Source organism: Lepus europaeus, chromosome 10, assembly GCF_033115175.1.
Source record: "Lepus europaeus isolate LE1 chromosome 10, mLepTim1.pri, whole genome shotgun sequence".
NCBI classification, from domain to species: Eukaryota; Metazoa; Chordata; class Mammalia; order Lagomorpha; family Leporidae; genus Lepus; species Lepus europaeus.
The window spans coordinates 87064635-87092401 of NC_084836.1; the positions used below are offsets into that span (position 1 = coordinate 87064635).

General features: G+C 38.6%; 1 protein-coding gene across 2 annotated transcripts in view; it reads left to right on the top strand.

Annotated features, from left to right (window-relative positions):
• Window positions 1-27767, top strand: part of ESF1 (ESF1 nucleolar pre-rRNA processing protein homolog) — a 70878-nt gene that overhangs the window by 15789 nt on the left and 27322 nt on the right. For both annotated transcript variants that reach the window (XM_062203856.1, XM_062203855.1), the window contains exons 7-9: window positions 264-378; window positions 2296-2443; window positions 8443-8601. In XM_062203856.1, coding sequence (XP_062059840.1) covers window positions 264-378; window positions 2296-2443; window positions 8443-8601 — 422 coding nt within the window. The remainder of the gene's footprint in view (window positions 1-263; window positions 379-2295; window positions 2444-8442; window positions 8602-27767) is intronic.

The following is a 27767-nucleotide window of genomic DNA, read 5'->3' on the forward strand; positions in this document are numbered from 1 at the left end:
TGTGCTCACTCCTCTTTAACTTCTAATGCAGTATTTCTAGCTGCATGGCGTTCTTTCAGATGTACAGAATTATAGCTTATGAATTTCAGAGATTTTGTGCCAAGGTTATTTCAAACATTGTTTGCTTCTTCTACATGTGTGTTCTCTAGTGACTTATATGGTATGTATATATAAACTACAACTAATTAGTTAGCAATCTAAAATCTGGTTGTTTATCACTGCAGTGTATGTTTAAATAAATTTATATTTTCTTTGCTTCTTAGGTTTATACCAGATGATATTACTTTTGATGATGAGCCCAAGGACGTAGCCTCAGAAGTGGATTTAACAGCATATAAACCAAAATATTTCACGTCTGCTGCAATGGGAACATCAACGGTATTTCTTAACTTTTAAAAATATGTTGCTGGTTTCTGTTGCCTTGAGAAGAAGCATCTTTATATTTAAAGGTGCAAATAGAAATGGAAATGAAACACAAGTGTGTTTGCATTGTTTATGACATCTGTTTAAACATATTTTCAGATTCTTATGTCTTTAAGGCTTAGTCAGATGCTCACTATAGTATATTTCTCTTTTCTGTCTTCTCATATACTCTTCAACTAATTTTTTTTTCTTTTTTTGTAGCATGCATACTTTTTTTTTTAAAAGACAGAGTTCAGAGAGGGAGAGACAGGTCTTCCATCTGCTGGTTCACTCCCAAAATGGCTGCAACAGCTAGAGGTGGGCCAGTCTGAAGCCAGGAGCCAGGATCTTCCTCTGGGTCTCCCTTTGGGTGCAGGGGCTGAAGTACTTGGGCCATCTTCTGCTGCTTTCCCATGTGCATTAGCAGGGATCTGGATGGGAAGTGGAGCAGCTGGATCTCCAGATGGTACCCAAATGGGGTGACAACATTACAGGCCTAGGCTTAACCTGCTACACCACAACACTGATCTCCACTGTGTTTTTCTGAGAAGGGGCTCATGGCAGGGAAAGAGCTACTGTATCTGCCACCTTCTGTGCTGGCATTGATTAATTATTGAATATGATAGAATGCCACTGTTGTGCAATATGTGAAGTCTAAAAGACTTGGTCATAGGGAGCTGGTGCAGTGGCATAGCAGATAAAACTGCTGCCTGTGGCACTGGCATCCCATATGGGCACAGGTTCAAATCCTAGCGGCTCCACTTCCGATCCAGCTCTTTACTGTGGCCTGGGAAAGCAGTAGAAGATGGTCCAAGTCCTTGGGCCCTATACCTGCATGGTAGCTTCAGCTTCTGGCTTCAGATTGGCCTGGCTCCAGCCATTGAGACCATTTGAGGAGAGAACCAGCGGAGGAGTACTTCTCCCTCTCTCTTTTTGCCTCTGTCTCTGTAACTGTCTTTTGAATAAATAATAAATAAATCTTAAAAAAAAAAAAACAGTCACATAAAATGTATGGTCATGTTCTTTTCAGGACTAAAATAATGACCAGAGCCAGCCTGTCCAGCTAGCCAGTCATTCTTCTATTCCTGCAACCTGACTATATTAATGTCTGTCCCATTTGCAACAGCAGTTTGGTGGTAATCAGATCAGACTTAATGGGCAGAACAGGGATAATTCTGAATCCTGGGACTAGCTGGTATTTCTAACCCAGTGGCAATACTTTTAAGGCTCTTTTGGTTAATTGGTGCCTTTTTTGTTTTCTTTATCTGGGGAGAAGGGGGAAAAAAAAAAACCTGGGACATGGGATCTACTTTCTGATACAGATACAACCTTTATCAGGATCCTGTAGGAGAATAGCGGTTAAGTAGAGGACTGGAGCCAGTCACTAGACTAACCATATTGTACATGAATTCTTGTGTCATGAAGGTTTACGGTATTTCTAACTAATAGATACCTTTCTCATTAGTGGTTTAATTTGTTGTGGAAAATAGACTCCACTGAAATTGTGTTGCTTTACCAACACATAGTTTATAGATCTCCCAGTATCTTAAAACTTTGGGTAAGAAATTTGTTTTCACCAGTTTATAATAACGTTAACTTTTTCACCAGTACATTTTCTTAATTTTTTCAGCATAAGTAATTCATATGCTGATTAAGTTTTCTTCACAATAGTGGGGTCCTGTACATAGAGCAGAGAATTGGGAGGGGAAAGGTAATGACTCCCTTTCCACAAGGAGAATTTATTAATCATATTATTCATGTATTTGCCCTAGCATGTCTTAACTTTATTAACTTACTGTTAAACATTCAAGTTAATGTATTTTAAGTTTAGGCTGTTGACATTTCCATTTTTGTGGATTTTTTTTTTTTTTTTTTTTTTTTAATCCATGAAAGGTGGAGATCACTTGGGATGAGACTGATCATGAAAGAATCACAACACTCAACAGGAAATTTAAAAAGGAAGAGCTTTTGGACATGGACTTTCAAGCCTACTTAGCTTCTTCAAGTGAAGATGAAGAGGAGATAGAAGAGGAACTACAAGGTACTTGTTAGTCTTTTAGTGACTTGTTAATAGGAATGTCTTTTGGCAGTAGCTTAAAGACAAGACCCTAACTAAATAATACACTATAGGTAAAACATACCCAAATACATAGTACTATTTACACCTATAGATGGTGACTGAAATATTTTTAACTATTTTCTTAACCTGAGTTTCTTTAACCATAAACGTTTTAAGACCTGACCTGACAAAAGAAGCCTGACCTTTTAGACTTCTTGATTGATACTGTTATATAATCTCTCAATAAATTTGTAAAATGTGCCCTTATCCTTTGTTTTTTAAACAGAGCTTCATTTAGATTGATTAAAGCCCCACAGGACTTTTTATTGCTGTTTTTATACTGTCATTGTTTAAATTGGCCCCCATTTTACCCACATCCTTTCTTTCTTTCTTTCTTTCTCTATCTTAAACCTCAGCCTGGGATCATTTTCCTTCTTTAAGCACATCCTTGAGAGTTTCCTTTGTAAGTGTTTGCTGTATCAACTCTCTTGAGATTTAGTTTGTCTAAAAATATCCTTACTATGCCTTCACTTGTGAAGAATTCTAGCTTGGCAGCTCCCTAACCCCCACATTGATAATAACATTCTATTGGCTTCTGGAATCATTGTTGTTTTTGAGAACTCAGCTGTCTAACTTTTTTTAGTTTTTTGAAGACTGTCTGGATTTTTCCTTTGACTGCTTTCGTTATTTTTTTTCAAAAAAAATTTTTTTTTATATGAGAGAGACAAACACAGAACTCTTGTTCACTAGTTCATTCTGAAAATGCCTGCAACAGCCCAAGCCTGACCCAGGATAGCAATCCAGGTTTCCTATGTGGGTGGCAGGAACCTAATTACTTGAGCCATCACTCCTGTCTCCCGGTATCTCCACTGGCAAGAAACGGAAGTCACAAGTCAGGATCAAAGCAGAGTTCTCCTCTATGGGATGTGTATATCTTAACTACTAGAACAAATGCCTGCTTCTTTTAAAGTTTTCTCTTTTTGTCCTTCCTGCAATCTTAGTATGATGTGCCTAAGAGTGGATTTTATTTTTTGAGCTTGGGTGTCTATTGAATTTCTTGAATTTGTGGAATAGTATCTTTAATCATTTTGGGAAATTGTATTTTTGTGTATTGTTTTTCTCCTGTCATTTTGGATTCCATTTAAATATATGTTAGAACTCTTTACTGTATCTTCCTGATCTCTGCTGTCTTATATTTTTTATCTATATTTTTATTATTGCATTCTGGATATTTTCTTCTAACCAATCCTCCAGTTCACTAATTTTTTTCTCACTAGTGTTGAATCTGTGAATCTATCCATTCAGTTTATTTCTATAAATGGAATGAGCATGTTTTTGTAGTCACTATCTGATAGTTTCAATATTTCGTATATTTTTTAGTTTCTATTATTTTACAAGATATTTCTCTTTCATTTACTTATGTGTCTACTTTGAAAGCTGGCTTGATGTTTAAGAAGAGAGGTTTTTTTTTTTTTTTTTTTTTTTTTTTTTAAGATTTATTTATTTTTTGAAAGGCAGAGTTACAGAGAAGCAGAGGCAGAGAAAGAAAGGTCTTTCATCCACTGGTTCACTCACCAAATGAACACAATGGCCAAAGCTGGGCCAATCCAAAGCCAGGAGCCTGGATCTTCTTCCAAGTCTCCCACGTGGGTGCAGGTACCCAAGGACTTGGGCCATCTTCCACTGTTTTCCAGGCACATTAGCAGGAGGCTGGATCAGAAGTGGAGCATCCAGGACTGGAACTGGTGTCTGTATGAGATGCCAGCACTGCAGGCAGCAGCTTTACCCGCTATGCCACAGTGCCGGCCCTGAGAGTGTTTTAATAGAGATCTTTCATTTACTGTAGTTAGTTTAGGACTACATTACTCCCACATTTCATGGCTTGTGGTTTCCAAGCTTCTGCAGGTGATGAAAGTCAGCAACAGGACTGTTCTGGTTCATAATGACCCTTTCCCTGAAGAGTGAATCCTTTTGGGTTCCTGCTTAATGTTAAGTACTACTTGAAATTCTGTCTTCTTAGCCTTTAACTTTTGTCCTTTTGGCCCTGAATGGCTGCCAAAACAGCTTTTGAATTTCACAGCTGATTTTTATGAGAATCAGGAAGTAGGAAATGCTCTCAGAGCAAAATAGGTCCTTAACACTGAGGTTATCCTGTTTTATATTTCTTTCTTGATTTTTGTCATGGTAATTCTTCACTAATATTAGTTTTGTGAAATGCTTCTCTCCTTTTTTTAACTTCTTAGAAGTTTGTAAAAAGATTTTTAAAATATTTCATCCAACTTGATGTCCTCAGTGAAAAGATTGATCTGCAGTAGTTGGATTGCTATTAGTGGTAGCAATTCTCAGATTATTTTTACTTAGGTTTTTTTTTTTGTTTGTTTTTGCAGATTGAAATGATTGGTAGTGTGCCTTTAAAATATATATGCTGTTTGTTTAAAAATAACTTTTGTGAAGTTAAAACAAACAAAAAGATCATTATATCATTTTTCTCTATATTAGATAATGTCTGCATTTGGAAATTGGGTTGCTTGGTTGATAAATCTCCCTTTACCTTCACTATTTTCATTCTTATCTAACAGAAGAATTCTCAATCATGAGTTAGAGGTTTAGTACTGAAGAAAGTGAAGAACTATAAATGTTAAATATTTAAATATGTATTTTAGCTAGAATGAATATTCTTTAATTTATAGCTTAACATTTTTCATAGCTGTCTTCTTGATTTTCCTTTTACATATGTATTGTTTTTATAGCCTAACTGGCATATTTAATAAATCCTAAAATGCATCTACAGTGTTATCATGGGGCTATTAAACCTTGACTTTTTTAGATCCTATGATTGGTCTATCATTGTTTCTTTTAGACTACTGTAGACAGTGCTTCATTTCTCTGTTTTTCATAAAATACTTTTGAACAGTATTCCATACATGGAATGGAAAATCATGTTTAATCATTCCAGTTTCTTTGTTCAGACATCTCATATTAATAAAACCACATAATTGCTTAAGTATTTAATAGTCTTTGAAAATGTATGATTTGCAGTGGTAGTTATGTTGGGCACAAAAGCCTTCACATTTTTTACGGCTTTGGTGGCTGTTGCTTATTAATTTTTTTGGCATTCTAAAGAATTGAGGGAACATTTTGTTTTTTATTGTTCACAGAACAGAATCCTTCTTCAGATATCTTTTATATTCTTTTCACCTAAACATGTGCAAAAAGTTGTATTTACTTATCTATACTTTTTAAATTGAAATTCTGGATAGTTTCTCTTCATTATGAGCTCTAAAATAAAGGAAAATATTCCATGTATACTTCTGATTATTGAGTCAGAGTTTTTCAAGTACACTTTTCAGTTTGGGAAAACTGAACCAGATTTTAAAATCACATTATGGACATTAGGAAACCAGATATTGGAAAGTAATCTGCATGAATTTATCAATACATTGCTAAGATCTTGGGCTATTGGGCTCTTCTGATTTCAAATCCTGACTTCACAACATGGTGAAGTTACATAGGTCATGCTTCCTAAGCTCCCAGTGCCTTTCTTTCCATAGCTGTGAGATGAGGATCTTATTAGTACCTGGCTCATGATTGGAAAGATTAACATACTATCCATAAGATGCTTAGCATACTATGTTGTAGCATATGTTTTTACTTCTTAAAATTTTAAGGATAATGGCTTTTTATTTGAATTACACTACTCAGGTTTTTAAAAGTATATGTTTTTATTCAATATTTAAACTGACTGCAAACTCACTTTGTAATTTAGTGCCTCTGTTGAATACATAAGTATATTTGAATATCTTGGAGTTATGAAGTGTTCCTAGTTATTGTTATATAGGAGAGCATAAGAGGGTGGCTTATTGTTAGAATTATTTTTTCCCTTAAATAGTATTAAGGCTTTCAAAAAGTATTGTCTTTGAATTGGGGAAAAACAGACCTACATGAGCTATCCCACATTTTAAAGCTTTAGAAAGTAAAATTTTAGTACTGGAAAAAATCAATTTAAAGTAAGCCATCAGAGACTTACCACTAAAATTTCAACCTGGAAGGAGCTTGCTTCTAATTATGTTTTCAGAAGTAAGCTTTTAATAGAAAGAAATACATTGCCATTTTGTTAATGTGTTCCTGATGTTTTATCCATGAATTACGGGATACATGACAGAATTCCATCCAACATTATTATTGTGGCACAAAGCACAAACAGGAAAAAAATGAATTTCAGCTGTTTGAGTGAAAATGTAAAAGTGTGATCGGATGGAAAAAATGTCTTAAACCATTTTTTATTCATTTTAAGAAAAGAAAATATTTACTTAACCAATTTTTTTTCCATATCATCTTTTATAAGCTGTAAGGACAATCTGTTGGTATTGGTATTTCACAACTCAGTGTTCAGTAATGTTAAACATTGTTGGTGATCAGTTAACCATAGTCATTGAAAAGAAGGGCTTCATTATGCTGCTTCTACATATTCCCTTACTGAGGACATTTAGTCAATTCAAAAAGTTTGTATGTTTTGAATTAAAATCCAGGTTTGTAATTTGTATGTTTGACTTAGAGAATTACAGTGGAACTATTTAAAAAAAAATAAACTTTTCATGTATGAGCTTTCTTTGGTATTTGCTACCCACAAATCTTACACTTTGCCTTTGTATTCTAATTATTATTATTATTATTATTTTTACTTTTAAAGACTTATTTATTTGAAAGAGTTACAGAGAGAGAGAAGGAGAGGCAGAAAGAGGTCTTCCATCTGCTGATTCACTCCCCAGTTGGCTGTAACGGCTGGAGCTGTGCCAATCTGAAGCCAGGAACCAGGATCTTCTGGGTCTCCACACAGATGCAAGGACCCAAGGACTTGGGCCATCTTCTATTGCCTTCTCAGGCTGTAGCAGAGAGCTGGATGGGAAGTGGAGTAGCCAGAATTCAAACTGGCGCCCATATGAGATGGCGGCACCATAGGCGGTGGCTTTACCTGCTACGCCACAGCACCGGCCCCTCTATTCTAATTATTTTTATCAAGCTGGGAAATGTGCGTTTTCACACAGTGAAATGTAATTGAATAATCTCATAGTTAATTCATTTTTATCCTTAACACATTAAAGAAATTAAGCAAATGTATTCACAGTCAAAATGAGAAGGACTCAAAGTTCTTAGTATTAGATTATAAACAACTTCCTTATCTCCTCTCTTCAGCCCAGCCTGAACAGTTGAATCCTTGTATCAAATTTATCCCAACAATATTCAATGTCCTTTTATTGACAGGACATCCTAACGTCACTTTACTGGATAGTGAAGAACATAATGAGAAGATAAAATGCCATCTATACTCTCTTGCAGCTTGTAGGGAAAAGAACTCCAAGGATGATTGTGACTGCAGAATTATTTTGAAACTTGAAGTTTCATAAAAAGGGAAAATCACAACTATACTTCTGTAACAGTGCTAACTTACATTGCAACCAATTTTTATTATGTGCAAGACAAGTCTTTAATTCACTTAATATTCAAAAGCTTGTCTGATTTTGATATTCTGTGGTTACAGTATATTTGACAGCATCTTTCATGGAGTGACCATGAAATCTAAACAATGAAGTTAGAAGTGAATTATTTCTTTGTATTTAGCAACTCTGATTTTTGGGGCCGGGTTGTAGCACAGTGGGTAAAGCTGCTGCCTGGGAGGCCAGCATTTTGACATTGGTTCAAGTCCCGGCTGCTCCGCTTCCGATCCAGCTTGCTGCTAATGGCCTGGGAAAGCAGTGGAGGATGACCCAAGTGCTTGGGCCCCTGCACCAGCGTGGGAGACCTAGAAGAAGCTCTTGGCTCCTGGCTTTCAACCGGCACAGCACTGGCTGTTGCAGCTATCTGGAGAGAGTGAACAGATGGATGGAAGATGTCTTTCTCTCTCTTTCTCTCTTTCTTTCTGTAACTCTGCCTTCAAATAAATAATTTTTTTAAGAATGATACTGATGTTTTATTGTTGGTAGGTGATGATGAGATCAATTTAGAAGACGGGAAAATGAAGAAAAGTCAAAAGGACGATGAAGAACAAATTGCTAAATACAGGCAGCTTTTGCAGGTTATTCAAGAAAAAGAAAAGAAAGGCAAAGAAAATGATATGGAAATGGAAATTAAGTGGGTTCCAGGTAAGGACTAGATACTGTTTTCTCCTTTTGTTGATGCTGAGTGCATTTTAGAAATAAAGAAAAAGAAGCAAACTTTTCTTTGGAAACATACTTTCCAGAATCATATTTGTGAGGAAATTAACATGGTTTTGCATACACTGTTTAACTCACTTAGGACATTAGTGACTCTTGCTAGCTTATTCTCAAGTTGATTTTTTTTATTTACTCCGAATTACTCAGTCCTTATATGAAAGTAGACTTTTCCTAGGTTTGACTCCAATATTCTCAAGATTCAGAAACTTGAATCCAGGCACCATGTGTGTTCTATTTGGCACAACAGTTAAGATGCTCTTTGGGACCTTCACATCCTGTATCTGAGTTCAAGTTCCAGCTATGCAGCTTATTCCAGCTTCCTGATAATATGTACCATGGGAGGTAGTAGGTGATGAATCAAAATACTTGGGTTCCTGCCACACATATGGGAAACCTGGATTGAGTTCCTGGCTCCTGACTTCAGCCTGGCCCAGCACTGGCTGTTGCGGGCATTAGAGGAGTGAATCAGCAGATGCAAGGTCTTTTTATCTTTCTCTGATTCTCTGCCTTTCAAATAACTAAAGCAAATAGTAAAATAAAAATGAAAGTAAATAATTGAATGAGAGTATTATACTTCTTTTCAAAATATTGTAATTCTTAATTGACCTTTTTTTCCCTATATCTCTTTAAGTCCATGATTTGTGAGATTTTATTAATGTAAAGTATGCATTACATAGCCTTCCATCTCAATTTTACTGGGAAAAGTAAAAAAAAACAATAAAGAAGAGCAGTACTATACTAATTAAAACAATGTCAAAGCTAAACAAAGATAAAAGCTAGGATAAACTGGAATTACTCTCCAGTATACATATTTTTTCAACAGTTCTGGGCAAATCAGCATGTATTTTTGCAACCAGTCCTATTTTTACACATTACTGCTGTTTATATACAGCTGTCCGTTGGGATCCACAGGGAATTCGTTCCTGAACCTCCCATGAATACCAAATTCAAGCACTTGCAAAATATGTAAAGACTTAATCTCTTTTATTACTTCAGAAGTTAGTACTACTACCAGTTGATAAAAGTTGAACTAAGTTAGATCTCAGTTTCATATGAAGAGTAATTCTCTATGTTGTTGGCATTCTCCAGCAGAAGAGGATGAGGACTATGTTAAGGGATTAAGGGCCCTATGTCAGTATATCTCTGTAATATGGCTGCATAATTGTACCACTTAGAAATGTTTGTCAAAAAATTTTAATTGAGGCCCTTGCCTGTATGGTTCTAAAATGTTGATTCTTCAAAGTCAGATATGTTGTTGTAGTTTCTCATGTCAGAATGAGCTTATTCAGGTTATTTATAAATGAATATATTTTATTTTATTTAAAAAATTTTTTTAGTTATTTATTTTTTTAAAGATTTATTTTATGGCTGGCGCTGTGGCTCAATAGGCTAATCCTCTGCCTGTGGCACCGGCACACCAGGTTCTAGTCCCGGTCGGGGCACCAGATTCTGTTCCGGTCGCACCTCTTCCTGTCCAGCTCTCTGCTGTGGCCCGGGAGTGCAGTGGAGGATGGCCGAAGTCCTTGGGCCCTGCACCCGCATGGGAGACCTGCAGGGTCTCCTGCTTCCAGGAGAAGCACCTGGCTCCTGGCATGCCGGCTGCAGCGGCCACTGGGGGGTGAACCAACAGAAAAGGAAGACCTTTCTCTCTCTGTCACTCTCTCTCACTGTCCACTCTGCCTGTCAAATAAAAAAAAAAAAAAAGATTTTATTTATTTGAAAGACAGAGTTATAGAGAGAGGTACAGACAGAGAGAGGTCTTCCATCTGCTGGTTCACTCCCCAGATGGCCGCAACGGCTGGAGCTGCGCCGATCCGAAGCCAGGAGCCAGGAGCTTCTTCCAGGTCTCCCACGTGGGTGCAGGGGCCCAAGGAGTTGGGCCATCTTCTACTACTATCCCAGGCCGTAGCAGAGAGCTGCATCGGAAGAGGAGCAGCTGGGTCTTGAACCAGCACCCATATGGGATGCTGGCACTTCAGGCCAGGGCGTTAACCCTGGCACCACAGCACCGGCCCCCCTAAATGAATATATTTTAAATTGAAATGATCAGTTTATTTGAGAAAGGAGATTTAAAATCAACTTGAGAAGTTTTATAGCTAATATTTTAGGCTTGTATAATACACATGCCAGTTTTATAGTAAAGATATGTGATATAGGTTCCTACATTAAGTGGACTAGATACACATTTGTCTATGATTACATTTGCATAGAGCAAATACCAAAAAGTGACTTTTATACTTGTGTCTATTTGGAAGACTTAAACCATACTCATACATATTTTTCCTCAGATAAACTGCGCTTGGCAAAGGTACTCTTTTTTTTTTTTTTTTTGTAAATGTATACACTTGGACTCAATTTAGTCATATTTTCTTACAAATTTTTGTGCTTGTGCTAACGTGTAGTATTGATCTGTAGTTTTTATTTTTTGTAGTATTGTTGGCTTTTGGCTTCAGGGTAGTGCTGACACTACGAAGTGAATTGGAAACTGTTTTCTGTTTAACAGTACATTTTTATGTTGACATTTTTCTTTGTGAATTATAATGTAAATATTGTATCAGATATTTAGAGAGTGTAAAATGAAAAATGATTTTTAATTCCACTAATTCAACTGCTGTTTAGGTAGATTGCAGTTTAATTTATTTCTGTGTTGAATGTTTGATCATATTCCTAATCTTTCACTAAGTAGACCTATAGTACTGAAAAGAAACATGACAGATCTGAAGCCGACAAATATCAGTCTTTTCTTAGATCTCTTCACTCTCATCTCTAGCCAAGTAATTGACTTGCTTATTTAGGCCTTTTTTAATTTTAAAAACCATTTTTTAACAGAAATGTTTTTCTCCCACTTTAGAAATATTTGCGTGCACTCCAAGACTAGTAGAGAACAATCAGGCCACAAGGAGAAGCTAATGCTGGCAGTCAGACTCACTCTAAATCTCTACTTAGTTATGTGGCCTCCTTGCAATGTTACATGTGTCATACATCAACTTGTGATCTTCTCTCGAACTGTTGAGGCTACCAGTATCTAAATCTCAGATGCCAAGTATCTAGGATGTTATAAATATTCTGCAGTTTTTTTCCATATCTTGAATCATTTCCATAGGTTAGCTTCCCAGAAACAAAATTACTAGGAAAGGGCATGAACACTTTTTATGTGTTGATATTATTGTCAAATTTCTTTCCAAAAGTGTTATACCAGCTTACAGTGCCTTCAGCAATCATTATGAGTGCTAGTTTCATGGAATTATCATCACTATTCGGTATATATTTCTTTTTACTTTTAATTGATTAGAGTAAAATTGATATTCTAACGTATAACACAGTCTTAAAAGTCATAAACTGTCATTTTTTAAAGTCTCTGTTAGGGAATTATTACTTGTTAATCTTTGCTATGTACATGTAAGTGTAAAAATGTAAAAAGTCTTTTATATATTATGAGAAAATTAAGCTAATCTTTCTGAGCCGCAATTTAATCTTTACTAATAATGCCCTTTATTTGCTTAACTTTAAATATTTAGAAAAATACCTTGTAAAATACAAAAGTACTATTCATATCAAGTGTATATTTTGGTAAATTCATGTCTTCAGGATCAAGTGTTTTCAAATAGCCTTAACTTCAGGACTTTTGTGATGTTATACCTCTGTAAACCACAGAGGGGCAGTGTGAAATTACACTGTATCATTCATTGGTTCTTCTGTGGCTTGGCTCTCTGGGAGACTCTTAGTCATTTATTGGACTATGGTTTGGTTTGATTTTTTAATAGGAATTTTAGTTTAGACTATTCCAGTTTCCTATCTTTTTATGTTGGATTATGTAATATAATGAAATAAGTAATTTAACTTTTTGAGGGTAAAATATTAGGGGAGACAGATAACAGTTGGAATGAATTATTTTATTGATATTTTAGTTCCTATGGAAATACAACTTTATAAGTTAGGATTATAGACTAGTAAAAGTGTTCATTTTGAGATTTTTAAAAGAAATTATATTTCGTTATTTGTATGTGTTACTGTAGCTATCTTGTCTGACTCATTCTGATAAGTAAGTAAGATAATATATGATACATGTAACTATCATGTTGGGTTTCATCAGTGAATGTGCCTTACTAGGGAATTTGTGAAATACATATTTTTAATTATATACATAAAATGTAGTCAGTTTTTTTTTTTTTAAGATTGATTTATTTATTTGAAAGGCAGAGCTACAGAGAGGCAAAGGCAGAGAGAGAGAGAGAGACAGAGACAAAGAGAGATCGATCTTTTGTCTGCTGGTTCATTCCCCATATGGCTACAACAGCTGGAGCTGAGCTGATCCAGAGCTGAGCTGATCCAAGAGCCAGGAGCTTCTGCTGGGTCTCCCACACAGGTGTAGGGGCCCAAGGATTTGGGCCATATTCTGCTGTTTTCCCAGGCCACAGCAGAGAGCTGGATCAGAAGTGGAGCAGCCGAATCTCCAACTGGCACCCAAATGGCCTTTACCTGCCACGCCACAACACCTGCCCTCTGTAGTTAGTTTTGTATCTTACTTAACCTCCATTATATTAATGGTTCTTGAATCTGCATAATACTTCTTTGTTATACATGATGCAAGCTCAGTTTAAATAATATATATGAAGTTCTATTCAGAACATGAACAACTAATGACGTTTCTTTGTGGAAAACCTTAAAAGAGATTAAATATGATAAAAGTCCTGTTTTTCCTTTTTTAAAAAATATTTATTTTATTTGAAATACAGAGTTATAGAGAGAGAGAGAGATGTCTTCCATCTGCTGGTTCACTCCCCAAATGGTCACAGTGGCCGGAGCTGAGCCAATCCAAAGCCGGGAGCTCCTATGTGGGTGCAGGCACCTAAGGACCTGTGCCATCTTCCACTGTTTTCCCAGGCACATTAGCAGGGAGCTGGATTGGAAGTGGAGCAGCCAGGACTTAAACCAGCACCCAAATGAGCTGCCGGCACTACAGGCCTGGGCTTTAAACCTCTCCATCACAGCTGCAGCCTCCCAGTCCTGTTTTTTCTTAGCTGTGTGGTTTAAATAACACTAGTAAAAAGGTTGTCTTTTTTTCTCAGCATCCTTCAGTTTCCTTCGTTAATCCATCGAATAATTACTGAGCAGTTACTCAGTGCCAGGAATTATTCTAGACACTGAGAAAACAAAACATACAAATCCCTGTCCTTTGTTTATCTTATATTCTGGTAAGGAAGAGACAGACCAATGACAAAACAAGTCAAAGGCCGGCGCTGCAGCTCACTTGGCTAATCCTCCACCTGCAGCGCCGGCACCCTGAGTTCTAATCCCCGTTGGGCACCGGATTCTGTCCTGGTTGCTCCTTGTCCAGTCCAGCTCTCTGCTGTGGCCCAGGAAGGCAGTGGAGGATGGCCCAAGTGTTTGGGCCCTGCACCCGCATGGGAGACCAGGAGGAAGCATCTGGCTCCTGGCTTCAGATCGGCGCAGCACGCGGGCCGTAGCTGCCATTTGGGGGTGAACCAACGGAAGGGAAGACCTTTCTCTCTCTCTCTCACTTTCTAAAATCTGCCTGTCAAAAAAAAAAAGTCAAAAATATTTGAACAGAGACTACAAGAAGAAGAGGTCAGGTAGTGAGCTGTACACATGAAAACTGCAAGCAGAAGAAATATGAGTGGCTTAGAAGCTATAGTTTACCATGTTGTGCTTAATGAGTAGTAAGGAGAATAGTATGAGTATGAATGGAATGGGTATAGGATGGAATGATATGTGACGTCAAAGAGGTAACTCACAGCCTGATACAAAGGTCTGTAGGACATTGTAAGATCATGAACTTTTCCTGTGAGTGGAATGAGAAGATATTGGAGAGTTTTGAGCTAAGAACAGTAAGTTCTGACTTTTATTTTAACAGGATCTCTGTCTTTGTAAAACCTGTTTAGTTTAAGATGTCTAATAAAACACGTAGAATCCAGCCGGCGCCGTGGCTCAATAGGCTAATCCTCCACCTTGCGGTGCCGGCACACCGGGTTCTAGTCCCGGTTGCCCCTCTTCCAGGCCAGCTCTCTGCTGTGGCCAGGGATTGCAGTGGAGGATGGCCCAAGTGCTTGGGCCCTGTACCCGCATGGGAGACCAGGAGAAGCACCTGGCTCCTGTCATCGGATCAGGGGGGTGCGCCAGCTGCAGCGGCCATTGGAGGGTGAACCAACGGCAAAGGAAGACCTTTCTCTCTGTCTCTCTCTCTCACTATCCATTCTGCCTGTCAAAAATAATTAAAAAAAAAAGAATATGGGTCAATAAAGGATAACCATTGAATTTAACACTGTAGAGACAACCACTGGTATGGAACGGCTTTGGTGGAATGATGAGGGATGAAAGTGACTAGGGTGGATTCAAGAGTGACTAGGAAGGCAAGCTGTTAGAGACAGTAAGGACAGGCAATTCCTTTTTCTAAAATATTTGACTATAAAGTTTCAGGTATCATGATACTTCATCTCTAAAACACACTTCAAAGTATTTCAAAAGCACAGTCTACAGTAAGCACAGCTCCATTATCACACTAAGGGAATTTATTGTTGATAATAGTAGTGGTTAAATTTCTTATTTTGATAGGATCCCATCAGTTTTAAAATTTCTACAGTTGTTGGCTAATAGAATCCCACAATCTAGGTTTTTCTGAGTGTTTGCTTATAACTGAGGATAAAAATATTTGTAAGAATCCTCCATAAATGATGTTATATATATTATAGTAGTATAATATAATATTATGTATTATTATAGTATGTCATATAATAATATAATGGTGCTACATGTATTATAAATAATAAAAACATAATTTTTAAAAAATAATAAGAAAATCATAATATGTAATACAAAGAACTATGTCCTAAAGTAGGTGAAAGGAGTTGGGATATTTTTGTACAAGTAGAGGAAATGGCATTCAGTAGATGTGCATTGTAACAGGCAAGAAAAAGGCAAAGCATGTGGTCACAGGGAGGGTAATGCATACACTTGGTGATGAGACCTGTGATTCTTTTCTGTTTGCTTAGATTTTCTTAGTGATATAGGAGGTAAGGTGATCAGCTGAGAGAAGGAATAAGAGAGAAAGTTTTTCTGCCACGGACCACTGGATATTTATAACATCACTTATGGGCCATACAAAATTATCAACTTAAAAATTAGCCTGCTACAGGTTTATTGAATTTCAAGTCTCACCTGTGGTTGCCTTGGCTGGCCAGACCAAGTAGTTTCACAGGCCTTAACAGCCCAATGCCCAGTGGTTTCCCACCTGATTCTAAAGGTTTGAAAAAGAAGAGTTGTGAAATCGTCCTTTAAGAGAGTGCCAGAGAAGGAAATGTAATGGGATGGCCTAGCCTTAATAAGAATATCCTTGAGGCAGGCGCCGTGGCTTAACAGGCTAATCCTCCACCTTGAGGCGCCAGCACACCGGGTTCTAGTCCCAGTTGGGGTAATGGATTCTATCCCGGTTGTCCCTCTTCCAGGCCAGCTCTCTGCTATGGCCCGGGAAGGCAGTGGAGGATGGCCCAAGTCCTTGGGCCCTGCACCCGCATGGGAGACCAGGAGAAGCACCTGGCTCCTGGCTTCGGATCAGCGAGATGCGCCGGCCACAGCGGCCATTGGAGGGTGAACCAACGGCAAAAAGGAAGACCTTTCTGTCTCTCTCTCTCTCACTATCCACTCTGCCTGTCAAAAAAAAAAAAGAATATCCTTGAAGATCATGATCATGTAAAATAAGATGAGTCATCATGATGACTGGAGTTTGTGTAGCCATATTTAGTGATGTGGTAAGCGTGAAGTAAGGAGTGTTGGATTAAACCAGATTATAAATTTGTCAACCAAGTATAACCAGGTGAGACAGGGTCGAGGAATTCTAAGTTAAATACAAGGGGGTGATTTTAATGATGGACTCTGATGAATTTGTTGGTTTAGGAGGGAAATGTTATACTGATGGTAAAAAGATGACAGGATCGATGGATTGTAGGTCTCTGTGAGACAAAAGAATTGTTAGCCTAGGGGTACTAGAAAGAGTAAAATGGAAATACTAGAGCTGCTGGTCAAAAAGTAGAAGGCCTGCAGTTAAGATTATGGTGAGATTGTAGTTGTTGGTAATGACATGACTTGGTTGTGATTGTGAAGTGGGTTTCCGAGATAGATCATAGAAGCATAAGAGCAAAGAAAGCCAGTAAACTGTGAGATCTCAAGTATTAGAAGGGTCATCTATGTGGGTATTGATATTACCAGGAGTAAAGACAGGAGTATTAGAGTGGCATTGAGCCAGGAGCTAAGATCCTCAAGAAGTGAAAATGACTACACTCACTAGATATCTGAGGTAAGCAGGGGTAGTAGATGGTGTAGTTTAATAACATGATATTCAAGATTGAGTGCTTTGTGGAGGAAAGACAGACTATGGACTGGAATTGATGCAAGAAGGACAGAGTATGGGAGAGAATGGTTAGCTTCTTAAAAAGACACAGGGGAGGCTGGCGCTGTGGCTCTATAGGCTAATCCTCCGCCTGCGGCGCCGGCACACCAGGTTCTAGTCCCTGTCGGGGCACCGGATTCTGTCCCGGTTGCTCCTCTTCCTGTCCAGCTCTCTCTGTGGCCCAGGAGTGCAGTGGAGGATGGCCCAATTGCTTGGGCCCTGCACCCGCATGGGAGACCAGGAAAAGCACCTGGCTCCTGGCTTCGGATCTGCGTAGCGTGCCGGCTGCAGCACACTGGCCACAGCGGCCATTGGAGGGTGAACCAATGGCAAAAGGAAGACCTTTCTCTCTCTGCCTGTCAAAAAAAAAAAAAAAAATGTATTAAAAAGATACAGGGGAAGCGGTGTCCTCAGAGGAGAACTAGGTTTTACTTAGACTTAAGTGAGCTGGTGAATGGATAAAGGGGCTTTTATTAATGACTGTGACTGATTAATGAGTAGAAATACTTCATCATTGAAGATGGGTGGAAAGCGGAAATGTTCAACATTGCTTTGGCAGAAGGAATGATTTGGAAGTTGTAAACTTCTTATGACAGATTTAAATATGAATAAGGAACATATGAGATTAATTTTGATTACTTTAAATCTTTAATAGTACTGGAACTTCAAAGGTCATGAGAGAGATCTTGTCAGGAACACCCAGGGTTCTTGTGGAAGAGGCAAGGACACCAAAGGAGAAGCAACAAGGACTCCTTGTCTCACTCATGTTGACTCCCACTTTTTGAGGGATGAGTTTGAATTGTAGCTCTTCCTATACTCTACTTACTTTTTCAGTTGTTATCCCATTTTTATTCTGGTATCTGCTCTTTTATCCTTTGTTTCTCTTCCCACCTTCATCTTCATTGCATCTCTGCTCCTCTGTTCAGTGTCTATTGGGAAGCATAAGCACCAAGATATCAGTGGCATGCAAACGAAACATTGTATTCATTTTCACTCAAAAACAAAATGTTTTTTAATCAGTTGGGCATTCATTTTGTTGGTCCCATTTCAAACATTATAATTTTCAGGTAACTCAAAACCTGTTCACTATCTGTTTTTGGTTATATCGCTTTCTATTTATTGCCAGTGTATCCATTATTTGAAATATATTCATAAAAGTGTTTTCTTGGTCAGAACTTTTGAAATAACAAGTTATTTAAAAATTTTAAGTTGAGTATAGAAGAGAGCATTAAGTGGAAAACCTGAACTTAAAAATAAACTTAAAGAATTTGCACTTGCCTCATTTTGTGGTGGTGAGAAGAAACCAGGTTACACAGAACAGTATCATAACTTGTACAAAGTGACACAGTTAGTAAATGGCTAGAATTTTGAAACTCAAGTGTGTACCCCATCCTTGAATCATCCAGTTTACAGGTTGACTGTAAGGGCTTTGTAGGGCAGTAAGTCAAAGCTTCATGCTGTTGAAAAAAACATTTGAATCATTTGTGGAATATGTAATAAAAATGGGAAGCAGCTAATGTTGTCTAAAAATGTTGCCAGCACGTCTTTTCCATATAGTTAGTAGCAAATTCTCAATGTTTCCTGGGTTATTTGAAAGATAATTTTTCTCTTTAATTATATTAAGATTTAACTTTTAAAAAAGGATTTGCCAAGAAGCTTTAAAAAAAATAAAGCAAAATCTAAGAATTATTTTCATCCTGATAGCTTCAGAAAGTGATAAATTTACCATGCCTTAGAAATTTCAGGTTATTTGATATGTTTCTGTTTTCTTTTCCATCTTTGCCTTTAAGTGATTCTCAGTTAAATATGTAAAATAATCCAGGTCTGTGGTTTCAAGCATCTAGGAGGATTCTGTTAATGAGATACTTCCCTCCCTGTACATAGATGTACTGTTGGCATCTGAGCTTCAATTTCTGCTTGGAAGTATTTTGGTGCCACTTACCCAAAGTTAGTCCAAGAGAGAGCTTGTTCAGAGGTCTTCAAACATTGATGGAAAATGCATGTTATAAAGGCTTCGCCGAAGTAAGCCTACTCTTTGATTCTGCTTTCTCAGGAATTTCTTGAAGTACCCTCCTTTGTTTTCCCACAGCCCATGGCTATGCTTTGAAGTTACACAATCTTTGGTCTTTGTTTATATTAACTTTTTAAAAATGTTATTTATTTGAAAGAGTTACAGAGAGAGAGATCTTTCTTCCACTGGTTTACTCCCCAGATGGCTGCTACGGTCAGGGCTGGGCCAGGCCAAAGCCAGGAGCCAGTAGCTTTATCCAGGTCTCCCACATAGGTGCAAGGACCCAAGCACTTGGGGTCATCCTCCACTGCTGTCCCTTTAGCAGAGAGGTGGAATAAAAACAGAGCAACCAGGACTCGAACTAGCACCCACATGGGATGCTAGTGTTGCAGGCGGCAGCTTAACTTGCTGTGCCACAACGTCAGCCCCTATATTTGCCTTTTTATGTGAGAGAGGAACAGAGAGAAGAGGACTGGCTGGGGATGGAGGTGGAGATGTGTGACGAGTACACAAGCACAGTCCCATCTTTTGGTTCACTCCTCAGATGCCCACAACATTCAGGGCTAAGCCAGGCCCAGAGCAGAGAGCTGGGAGTAGTCAATCCAGACTACCATGTGAAGTGGCAGGAACCCAGATACTTGAGCCATCACTACTGTTGCCCAGGGTCCTCTTTAGCAGGAAGCTGAATCAAGAACTGGAGCGAGAAGTTGAACCCAGGCACCAAGATTGTGGGATGCAGGTATCCCAGCTACTGGACTGTATAGCCCCATTCCTCTTTGACCTTTAAGGCAGAATTTTTGACTATTCTATTTGTATGTCATTCTGTCTGTATACTAACTAGCTGGCTAACTATCACTTTTCCTCACACATGTTGCATGATGTTATTTGGCAGGATTTAATCAGACTACTTTGGGCCGGCGCCGTGGCTCAACAGGCTAATCCTCTGCCTTGCGGCGCTGGCACACCGGGTTCTAGTCCCGGTCGGGGCACCGGATTCTGTCCCAGTTGCCCCTCTTCCAGGCCAGCTCTCTGCTATGGCCCGAGAGTGCAGTGGAGGATGGCCCAAGTCCTTGGACCCTGCACCCCATGGGAGACCAGGATAAACACCTGGCTCCTGGCTTCGGATCAGCGCCGTGCGCTGGCTGCGGCAGCCATTGGAGGGTGAACCAACGGAAAAGGAAGACCTTTCTCTCTGTCTCTCTCTCTCACTGTCCACTCTGCCTGTCAAAAAAAAGTAAAGTAAAATAAAAAAAAATAATAAAATCAGACTACTTTAAACAGTTTGTTGTTGCTTTTTTTTTTTTTTTTTGACAGGCAGAGTGGATAGTGAGAGAGAGACAGAGAGTAAGGTCTTCCTTTTTGCCGTTGGTTCACCCTCCAGTGGCCGCTGCGGCCGGCGCATGGCACTGATCCGAAGCCAGGAGCCAGGAGCTTCTCCTGGTCTCCCATGCGGGTGCAGGGCCCAAGGACTTGGGCCATCCTCCACTGCCTTCCCGGGCCATAGCAGAGAGCTGGCCTGGAAGAGGGGCAACCGGGACAGAATCCAGCGCCCCAACCGGGACTAGAACCCGATGTGCCGGCATCGCAAGGCAGAGGATTAGCCTGTTGAGCCATGGCGCCGGCCCTGTTGCTTTTTTTTTTTTTTTTTTTTTTTCTAAAATTAAAATGTCATGCAACATATAGGTTACTATTTTAATGTATTCATTTTTATATGTTACCCTCTAAGTACATACAATTGATAGAGGCCGGCGCCGCGGCTCACTAGGCTAATCCCTGCTTGCAGCGCCATCACCCTGGGTTCTATTCCTGGTTGGGGTGCCGGATTCTGTCCCGGTTGCCCCTCTTCCAGTCCAGCTCTCTGCTGTGGCCCAGGAAGGCAGTGGAGGATGGCCCAAGTGCTTGGGCCCTGCACCCGCATGGGAGACCAGGAGGAGGCAACTGGTTCCTGGCTTCAGATCGGTGCAGCACGCTGGCCGTAGTGGCCTTTGGGGGGGTGAACCAATGGAAGGAAGACCTTTCTCTCTGTCTTTCTCTCTCTCTCACTGTCTAACTCTGCCTGTCAAAAAAAAAAAAAATTGATATACTCCTGGTCTGTATTTTTGTTTTTGTTGTTTTGCTTCACTGATTATACTTACTTAATATATTTCTAATTAATCTTCATAATTATAATATCTGCGTCATTGTGTTTCTTATCAGTAAGTTATGAATTATTGTCATGATATGCTTTAGGTTCCTTATCCTTGTATCCCTGAACAATCTATAGTTTTGTTATTTTTGACCTTATAAATGTGTCCATTGTATATTCTTCTGTTGTTTGCCTTTTGATATTAATCATTCTGTTTTTGAGAGCTGTCTATATACATAGGTGCAGACATGGTTTTACTATTGTGGATAACATAATAATATTGTGGATAACATAATAAAATGGCCAGGAGCTTCTTCCGGGCCTCTCACATGGGTGTGGGGTCCAAGCACTTGGGCCATCTTCCACTACTTTCCCAGGCAATCAACAGGGAGCTGGACTGGATGTGGACCAGCTGGGACTTGAACCTGTGCCCACATGGGATGCCGGCACTGCAGGCAGAGGCTTAACCTGTGCTATAGCGCTGGCCATGGTAACCCTGAATTTTAAGCTACCACTTTATAGGTGACTTTTTCAAATGCAGTGCATGAATTACAGCCTGCCCATAACTGAATTTGGGGTAGTGTTAACAGTTTCTTGTGATTGTGGAAAGAACATATTAAGCTTGAAGTCAGAAAATCTGAATTTAGTTACCTGTCATTTTGGTGGGGTTTAAATGAAAAAAGGCAGATAAAAGCCAGTTTAGCACATAGTTGTCAGAGTAAACATTTATTTACTACCTTTAAATTTTTTTCATTATATAAAATAATCTTTAGAAATATATACAATGGCCGGCGCCGCAGCTCAATAGGCTAATCCTCTGCCTGTGGCGCCGGCACACCGGGTTCTAGTCCCGGTCGGGGCACCAGATTCTGTCCCGGTTGCCCCCTCTTCCTGTCCAGCTCTCTGCTGTGGCCTGGGAGTGCAGTGGAGGATGGCCCAAGTCCTTGGGCCCTGCACCCGCATGGGAGACCAGGAGAAGCCCCTGGCTCCTGGCTTCAGATCAGCGCGATGCGCCAGACACAGCACGCCAGCCGTAGCGGCCATTAGGGGGTGAACCAACGGCAAAGGAAAACCTTTCTCCCTGTCTATCTCACTGTCCACTCTGTCTGTCAAAAAAAAAAAAATATATATATATATATATATACAATGTGTATATAAAGTTTAAAGAAAGTTAACAAAATGAACATTAGTGTCCTCACAAACATTGCCAGTGTCTACAGTCCCTTATGTTACTCCCAATTACATTACCCACCTTCCTTTACCAGAGGAAACTGTAAACCTACATTTTGTGTTAATCATTCTTTTCTAAATAGTTTTACCACAGTTCTGAATATCCCTGAACAATCTATAGTTTAAACATTATAAATGTGTCTGTTGTATATTCTTGTGTTGTTTGCCTGTTGATATTAATCATTGTTTTTGAGAGCTGTGTATACACATAGGTGCAGACATGGTTGATTCATTTTAACTGCTGCATAGAATTAATGCATTGTATTAATATCTCACATTGTACTCCTTCTGTTGCTAGTTATTGTAGTTTATTCTATTACAGGAGTACTTCAAAAAGTTTATGGAGAAATGGAATCAAAAGACACATTCATTTTTGTGCAGAACAATATTTTATAGTCCCTGCATAGTTGTTTTTTTTTTTCATACTGCACATTCTCTGTGAAGACCACTCATAAAATGCCTTTGTGAATATTAGATTGCTCAGATAGATATACATGGAACTTCTTGGATGTAAGTAGAATTTCCTGGTTGTGGAGGATGATCATTGTTACTTATACTAAGTCATGCCAAATTGTTTTCTGAAATTCTTGCCCCAGTAATGTTCATTCCATTGCTCTTCATCTTTATCATTAATTGATATTAGTTTTTTTATTTTTGCTAGTTGAATATAAGTAATGATATTTCATTATGGCCTCAATTGGTGTGTTCTCAAATATTTATAGAGTACCTAGCATGTGACAGACTCAATTCTTGTCACTGGAGATCCAGCAATGAACAAAATAGACAAAAATCTAACCCTTCCCTGGGTTCTAACTACCTTCTGAAGTGCAGAAGGGTTGGGGATGGGAGAAAAGGAGTTGCTAAACAAATAGGTAAATATATATATATACTATTTTTCCTGGAGATTGATGGCTATGGAAGCAAAAACATGAAGGCCAGATGCGGAATAGGAAATTGGGTGGTGGGAGTGAGTAGCATTTAAATAGAACAGTCATGGAAGGTTTCATTGAGAAAAGTGATACTTAAAGACCTGTGGGATCTGATAATGCATGTCATGTGTTTTCCTGGGTAAAGCAAATTCAAAGATCTTGAGGGGAAAACATTTCTGATGTGTCCAGCAGACAAGTGTAGCAGAGCAGAATGAGCCAGGATATGAAGAGTAGAAGATGAGGTCAGAGAGATAGCCAGATCACAAAGGGTTTTGTAGATCTCTCTATGGACTTTAGGTTTTACTTTGTGTGAGATGGGAAATAGTGATGTGAACGGACTTTGCTTTGTAAACAATTACTCATGTACCTGAGTATTAATGAGAAACATTTCTTCAAGTGTTTCCACACCTTTGAAATGTCCATTCATGTCTTGGACCGTTTTATATAATCTTATCTGTCTTGTTGTCTCATATGAGTTGTTATTTTATTCTGGGCTGATTTTTTTGTCATGATTTTTTATCAGTTCTGATTTTTAGGCTAATCTTTTATCACTCATGTTTTGCAGAGACCTTTTCCTGGGAACTTTGTGATTTATGTTTTTATCTCTGTCTTTGAACAGCAAATGATTAAACTCATTAAACTTGCCCCTTAGTTTGATTAGATGTTAACTTTGGCTTAGAATGCTCTCTCGTCTTGGGTCCAGCATGGCCCTCTTTTATTTATTTATTTTTTCATGATAAGTGAGCCACCTGCAAAACCTAGAACCTTGCAACAACTTACATTTATTTACCTATTTGGCTCCCGTTTGCCTTATGTAACCATCATCCAGATTTCAGTATTCATTTCTTGACTTTTAAATATTTAATTGACAAGTATTGAACATATTGTGTGATGTGTTTATTATGTAATAATTACCACGGCCACGTCAATTAATGTATGCATCACCACTCATGCTATACATTAGATCCCCAGAACTTGTTCATCTTGTAACTGAAACTGTACCCTCTGACCAACAACTCCCCATTTCTCCTATTCCCCACCCCCTGGCAACCACTGTTTCATACTTAACTTCTGTGAGATCGCCCTTTTAGTTTCCACATATAAGTGAGACCTTACAGTGTTTGTTTTCCTGTGTCTGTTTTATTTCACTGAGAATAATGGTGTTGCAGATGGCAGGATTTCCTTCTTTATTCATTTAGCCATGGATGGTCACTTAAGATGTTTCCTTATCTTGGCCATTATGAGTGATGCTGCAGTGAATAGGTTGTATGTATCTCTTTGAAATACTTGCTTTTTTTTCCCTTATACTCAGAAGTGAGATTCCTGTATCTTATATCCTATTTTTAATTTTTCAAGGAACCTCCATACCGTTTTTCTTAATGGCTATACCAGTGGCATTGCCACCAACAGTGTACAAGTGTTTCCTTTTCCTCACACATGATATTTTATGTCTGTTCATAATTGCTATCCTAAGATCTATGAGATATTTATTATGATTTTTATTTGCATTTATTTCTCTGATGATTAGTGACATTGAGCACCTTTTTATGTGACTTTGCCATTTATATGTCATTTTTGTAGCATTGTATATAGATGTATATCTCTTATAAGCATTCTTAAGAAGTGAGAGTTAATAACAAAAAAGAGTGAAATACTGATAAATTCTGTAGCATGAATGAAAGAAGCCAATCACAAGAAGATTGCATATTTCATGTAAAATGTCCAGAACAGGGAACACGTTATAGAAAGGAAGTATATCAGTGGTTGCTTGGGAGAAGAAGAGTAATAATTTCTTTCTGAGGAGATGAAAATGTTGTAAAATTTTGGTGGTGGTTGTACATATCTATGAATATACTAAAAACCATTGAATCAAGTATTTTAAATGGGTGAGTTGTATGAGTTGTATGTTACATGAACTGTAGTCATTAAAGCTATTAATATGATAGGGAGAATGGGGAAGTATTTGGGATATTTTAAAATCTTTTTTGAACCTTTTTTTCACATAGCATTACTTGTATATTGCTAAGATTTGTCTTAATGTTGCTTGGGTTTGTTCATTTGACTGTTGTACTGCAGTTTACATGGGCATATGTTTCAGTTCTTACGTGTTTACTGTGATAAATCATTGCTGTTAGGAATATTTCAATAAATGTCTTACAGTACATGTTTAAACTTTTCTGTTTATTTAGGATTATAATTACTAGGTCATAGGGTATATGAATGTTCAGCTTTGAAGTGTGGTAGTATTAGTTTACATTACTAACACTAAACTTAAATTCCTATCATTGATTAATTAGCATTTCTCTTAACATTAATGAGGTTGGACCTTACAGGTTTCTTCCTTGGTAAAATAGTGATTCGGCCATTTTTCCATTGTATTGCTTATGTTTTCTCTTGGATTTTAGGAGTTCTTTAATTTTTTATACATATACTGATCCTTTGTCTTTTACAGGCTACCAGATATCTTCTAATTTGTAACTCTTCCTTTCCCTACTTTTGTGTCATCTAATGAACAAGCTACTTGATTTTAAAATTGTCAGGTTTATCTTCTATTTTTATTAAAGATTTATTTATTTATTTGAAAGGCAGAATTGCAGAGAGAGAAAGAAAAAGAGGTCTTCCATCCTCTGGTTCACTTTCCAAATGGCTGCAATGCCAAAGCTGGGCTGATCCAAAGTCAGGAGCCAGGAGCTTCTTTAAGGTCTCCCACGTGGGTGCAGGTTCTCAAGCACTTGGGCCATCTTCTGCCATTTTCCCAGGCCATAGCAGAGAGCTGGGTTGGACTTGGAACGGGCAGAGACTTGAAATGGCATCCATATAGGATGCTGGCACTGCAGGCAGCAGGTTTTCCCACTACTCCACAGTACCAGCCCCAAGTTTTATCTTTTGTAATTAGCATTTTCTGTGCTTTATTTAGAAAATCCTTTTTGTGAAAATGACAGCAGTGTTCTCCTTTAGTTTCTACTAAAAGACTCAAGGTTTTCAGCATTAGTCCTTGATTTTTTTTATATGAGATAGGGATCCATTTTTACCCTGTGTCTCAGAAAACCATCTTTATCCTTTTCCATTTATTGAATAATCCCTTCTCTCCCTCACCCCCAAGTTACCTGACACGTCAGCTCTGTTGTGTACAGAGTTCTAGAACTGTACAGATCTTTAGTTGGCTCTCTGTTTTTATGGACCAGTAAGTCTGCCCTTCCCTAAACAAGTACCACATTCATAGAATTGGAATAAGAGCACTAGTGACCACCCCTTACCCCATGTTTTTTTTTTAAAGATTTTTTAATTTATTTATTTGCCAGGTAGAGTTTCAGACAATGAGGGAGGGAGGGAGGGAGGGAGGGAGGGAGGGAGGGAGAGAGAGAGAGAGAGAGAGAGAGAGAGGTCTTCCTTCCGTTGGTTCACTCCCCAAATGGCCGCAACGGCCGGAACTGCGCTGATCCGAAGCCAGGAGCCAGGAGCTTCCTCCCGGTCTCCCATGCGGGTGCAGGGAACCAAGCACTTGGGCCATCCTCCACTGCTATCCCAGGCTCACAGCAGAGAGCTGGACTGGAAGAGGAGCAACCGAGACTAGAACCGGCACCCATAAGGGATGCCGGTGCCACAGGCAGATGATTAACCTAATGCGCCATGGTGCCTGCTCCCTTTTACCCCATATTTAGGCCAGTTGATGTGAGGGTTCTGTGAAGAAGGCAAACCAAAAACAGTATGTGAAATACTGCAGAATGTAGTATCCTCAAGAAAGAGCCAAGGTTTGGTTAAAGCAAGAAGATAAAGAAAATGTTCAGAGACGTAATGAGTTTTTACTGATGATGTACTATGAATTCCATAACATTTGGTGTAGAGAGTTGATAGAGATGGAGGAGAGAAAGAAACAGAAGAGTGGTGTGCAAATAGCTTCTGGGAATTAGAACATGGGATATTAGGGGGAATCTGATGACTAAAGGTGTTTGATGATGATCAAAATGGGAATAAAAGACAAGACATTATTCCTGGAAACAGATTGAGTAGTGAAACTATGTTGTAGATTAGGGAAGGGAAGTTATCTGCTATTTCCATAGGTACAACAAGCCAGTCCTCATAACTCCTTTTCTGGGAAGTGGCAAATTTATAAGGCTACTCTAATTCCTGGTTGACAGAGGAGCAGGTAAGAAAACCATTGTTACTAAAAAACTCATTATCTTAATCCTCCAAGACCCACTTCTTAGTCCTGTCAGAAATGGTATTACTTTGCTCTGTAGTGCTGTCTTGTGTCCTTAGCATTGAAGAGAGATCCATTGTCTGATGTTTTGGAATTTCACTGAGAAGTATCTGACAGATCTGTAGCTTGTCCCTTAGTTTACTTAGTCTTGCTTGAAATTAATTGTTTTTTTCATCAGTTTTGAAAACTTAGCA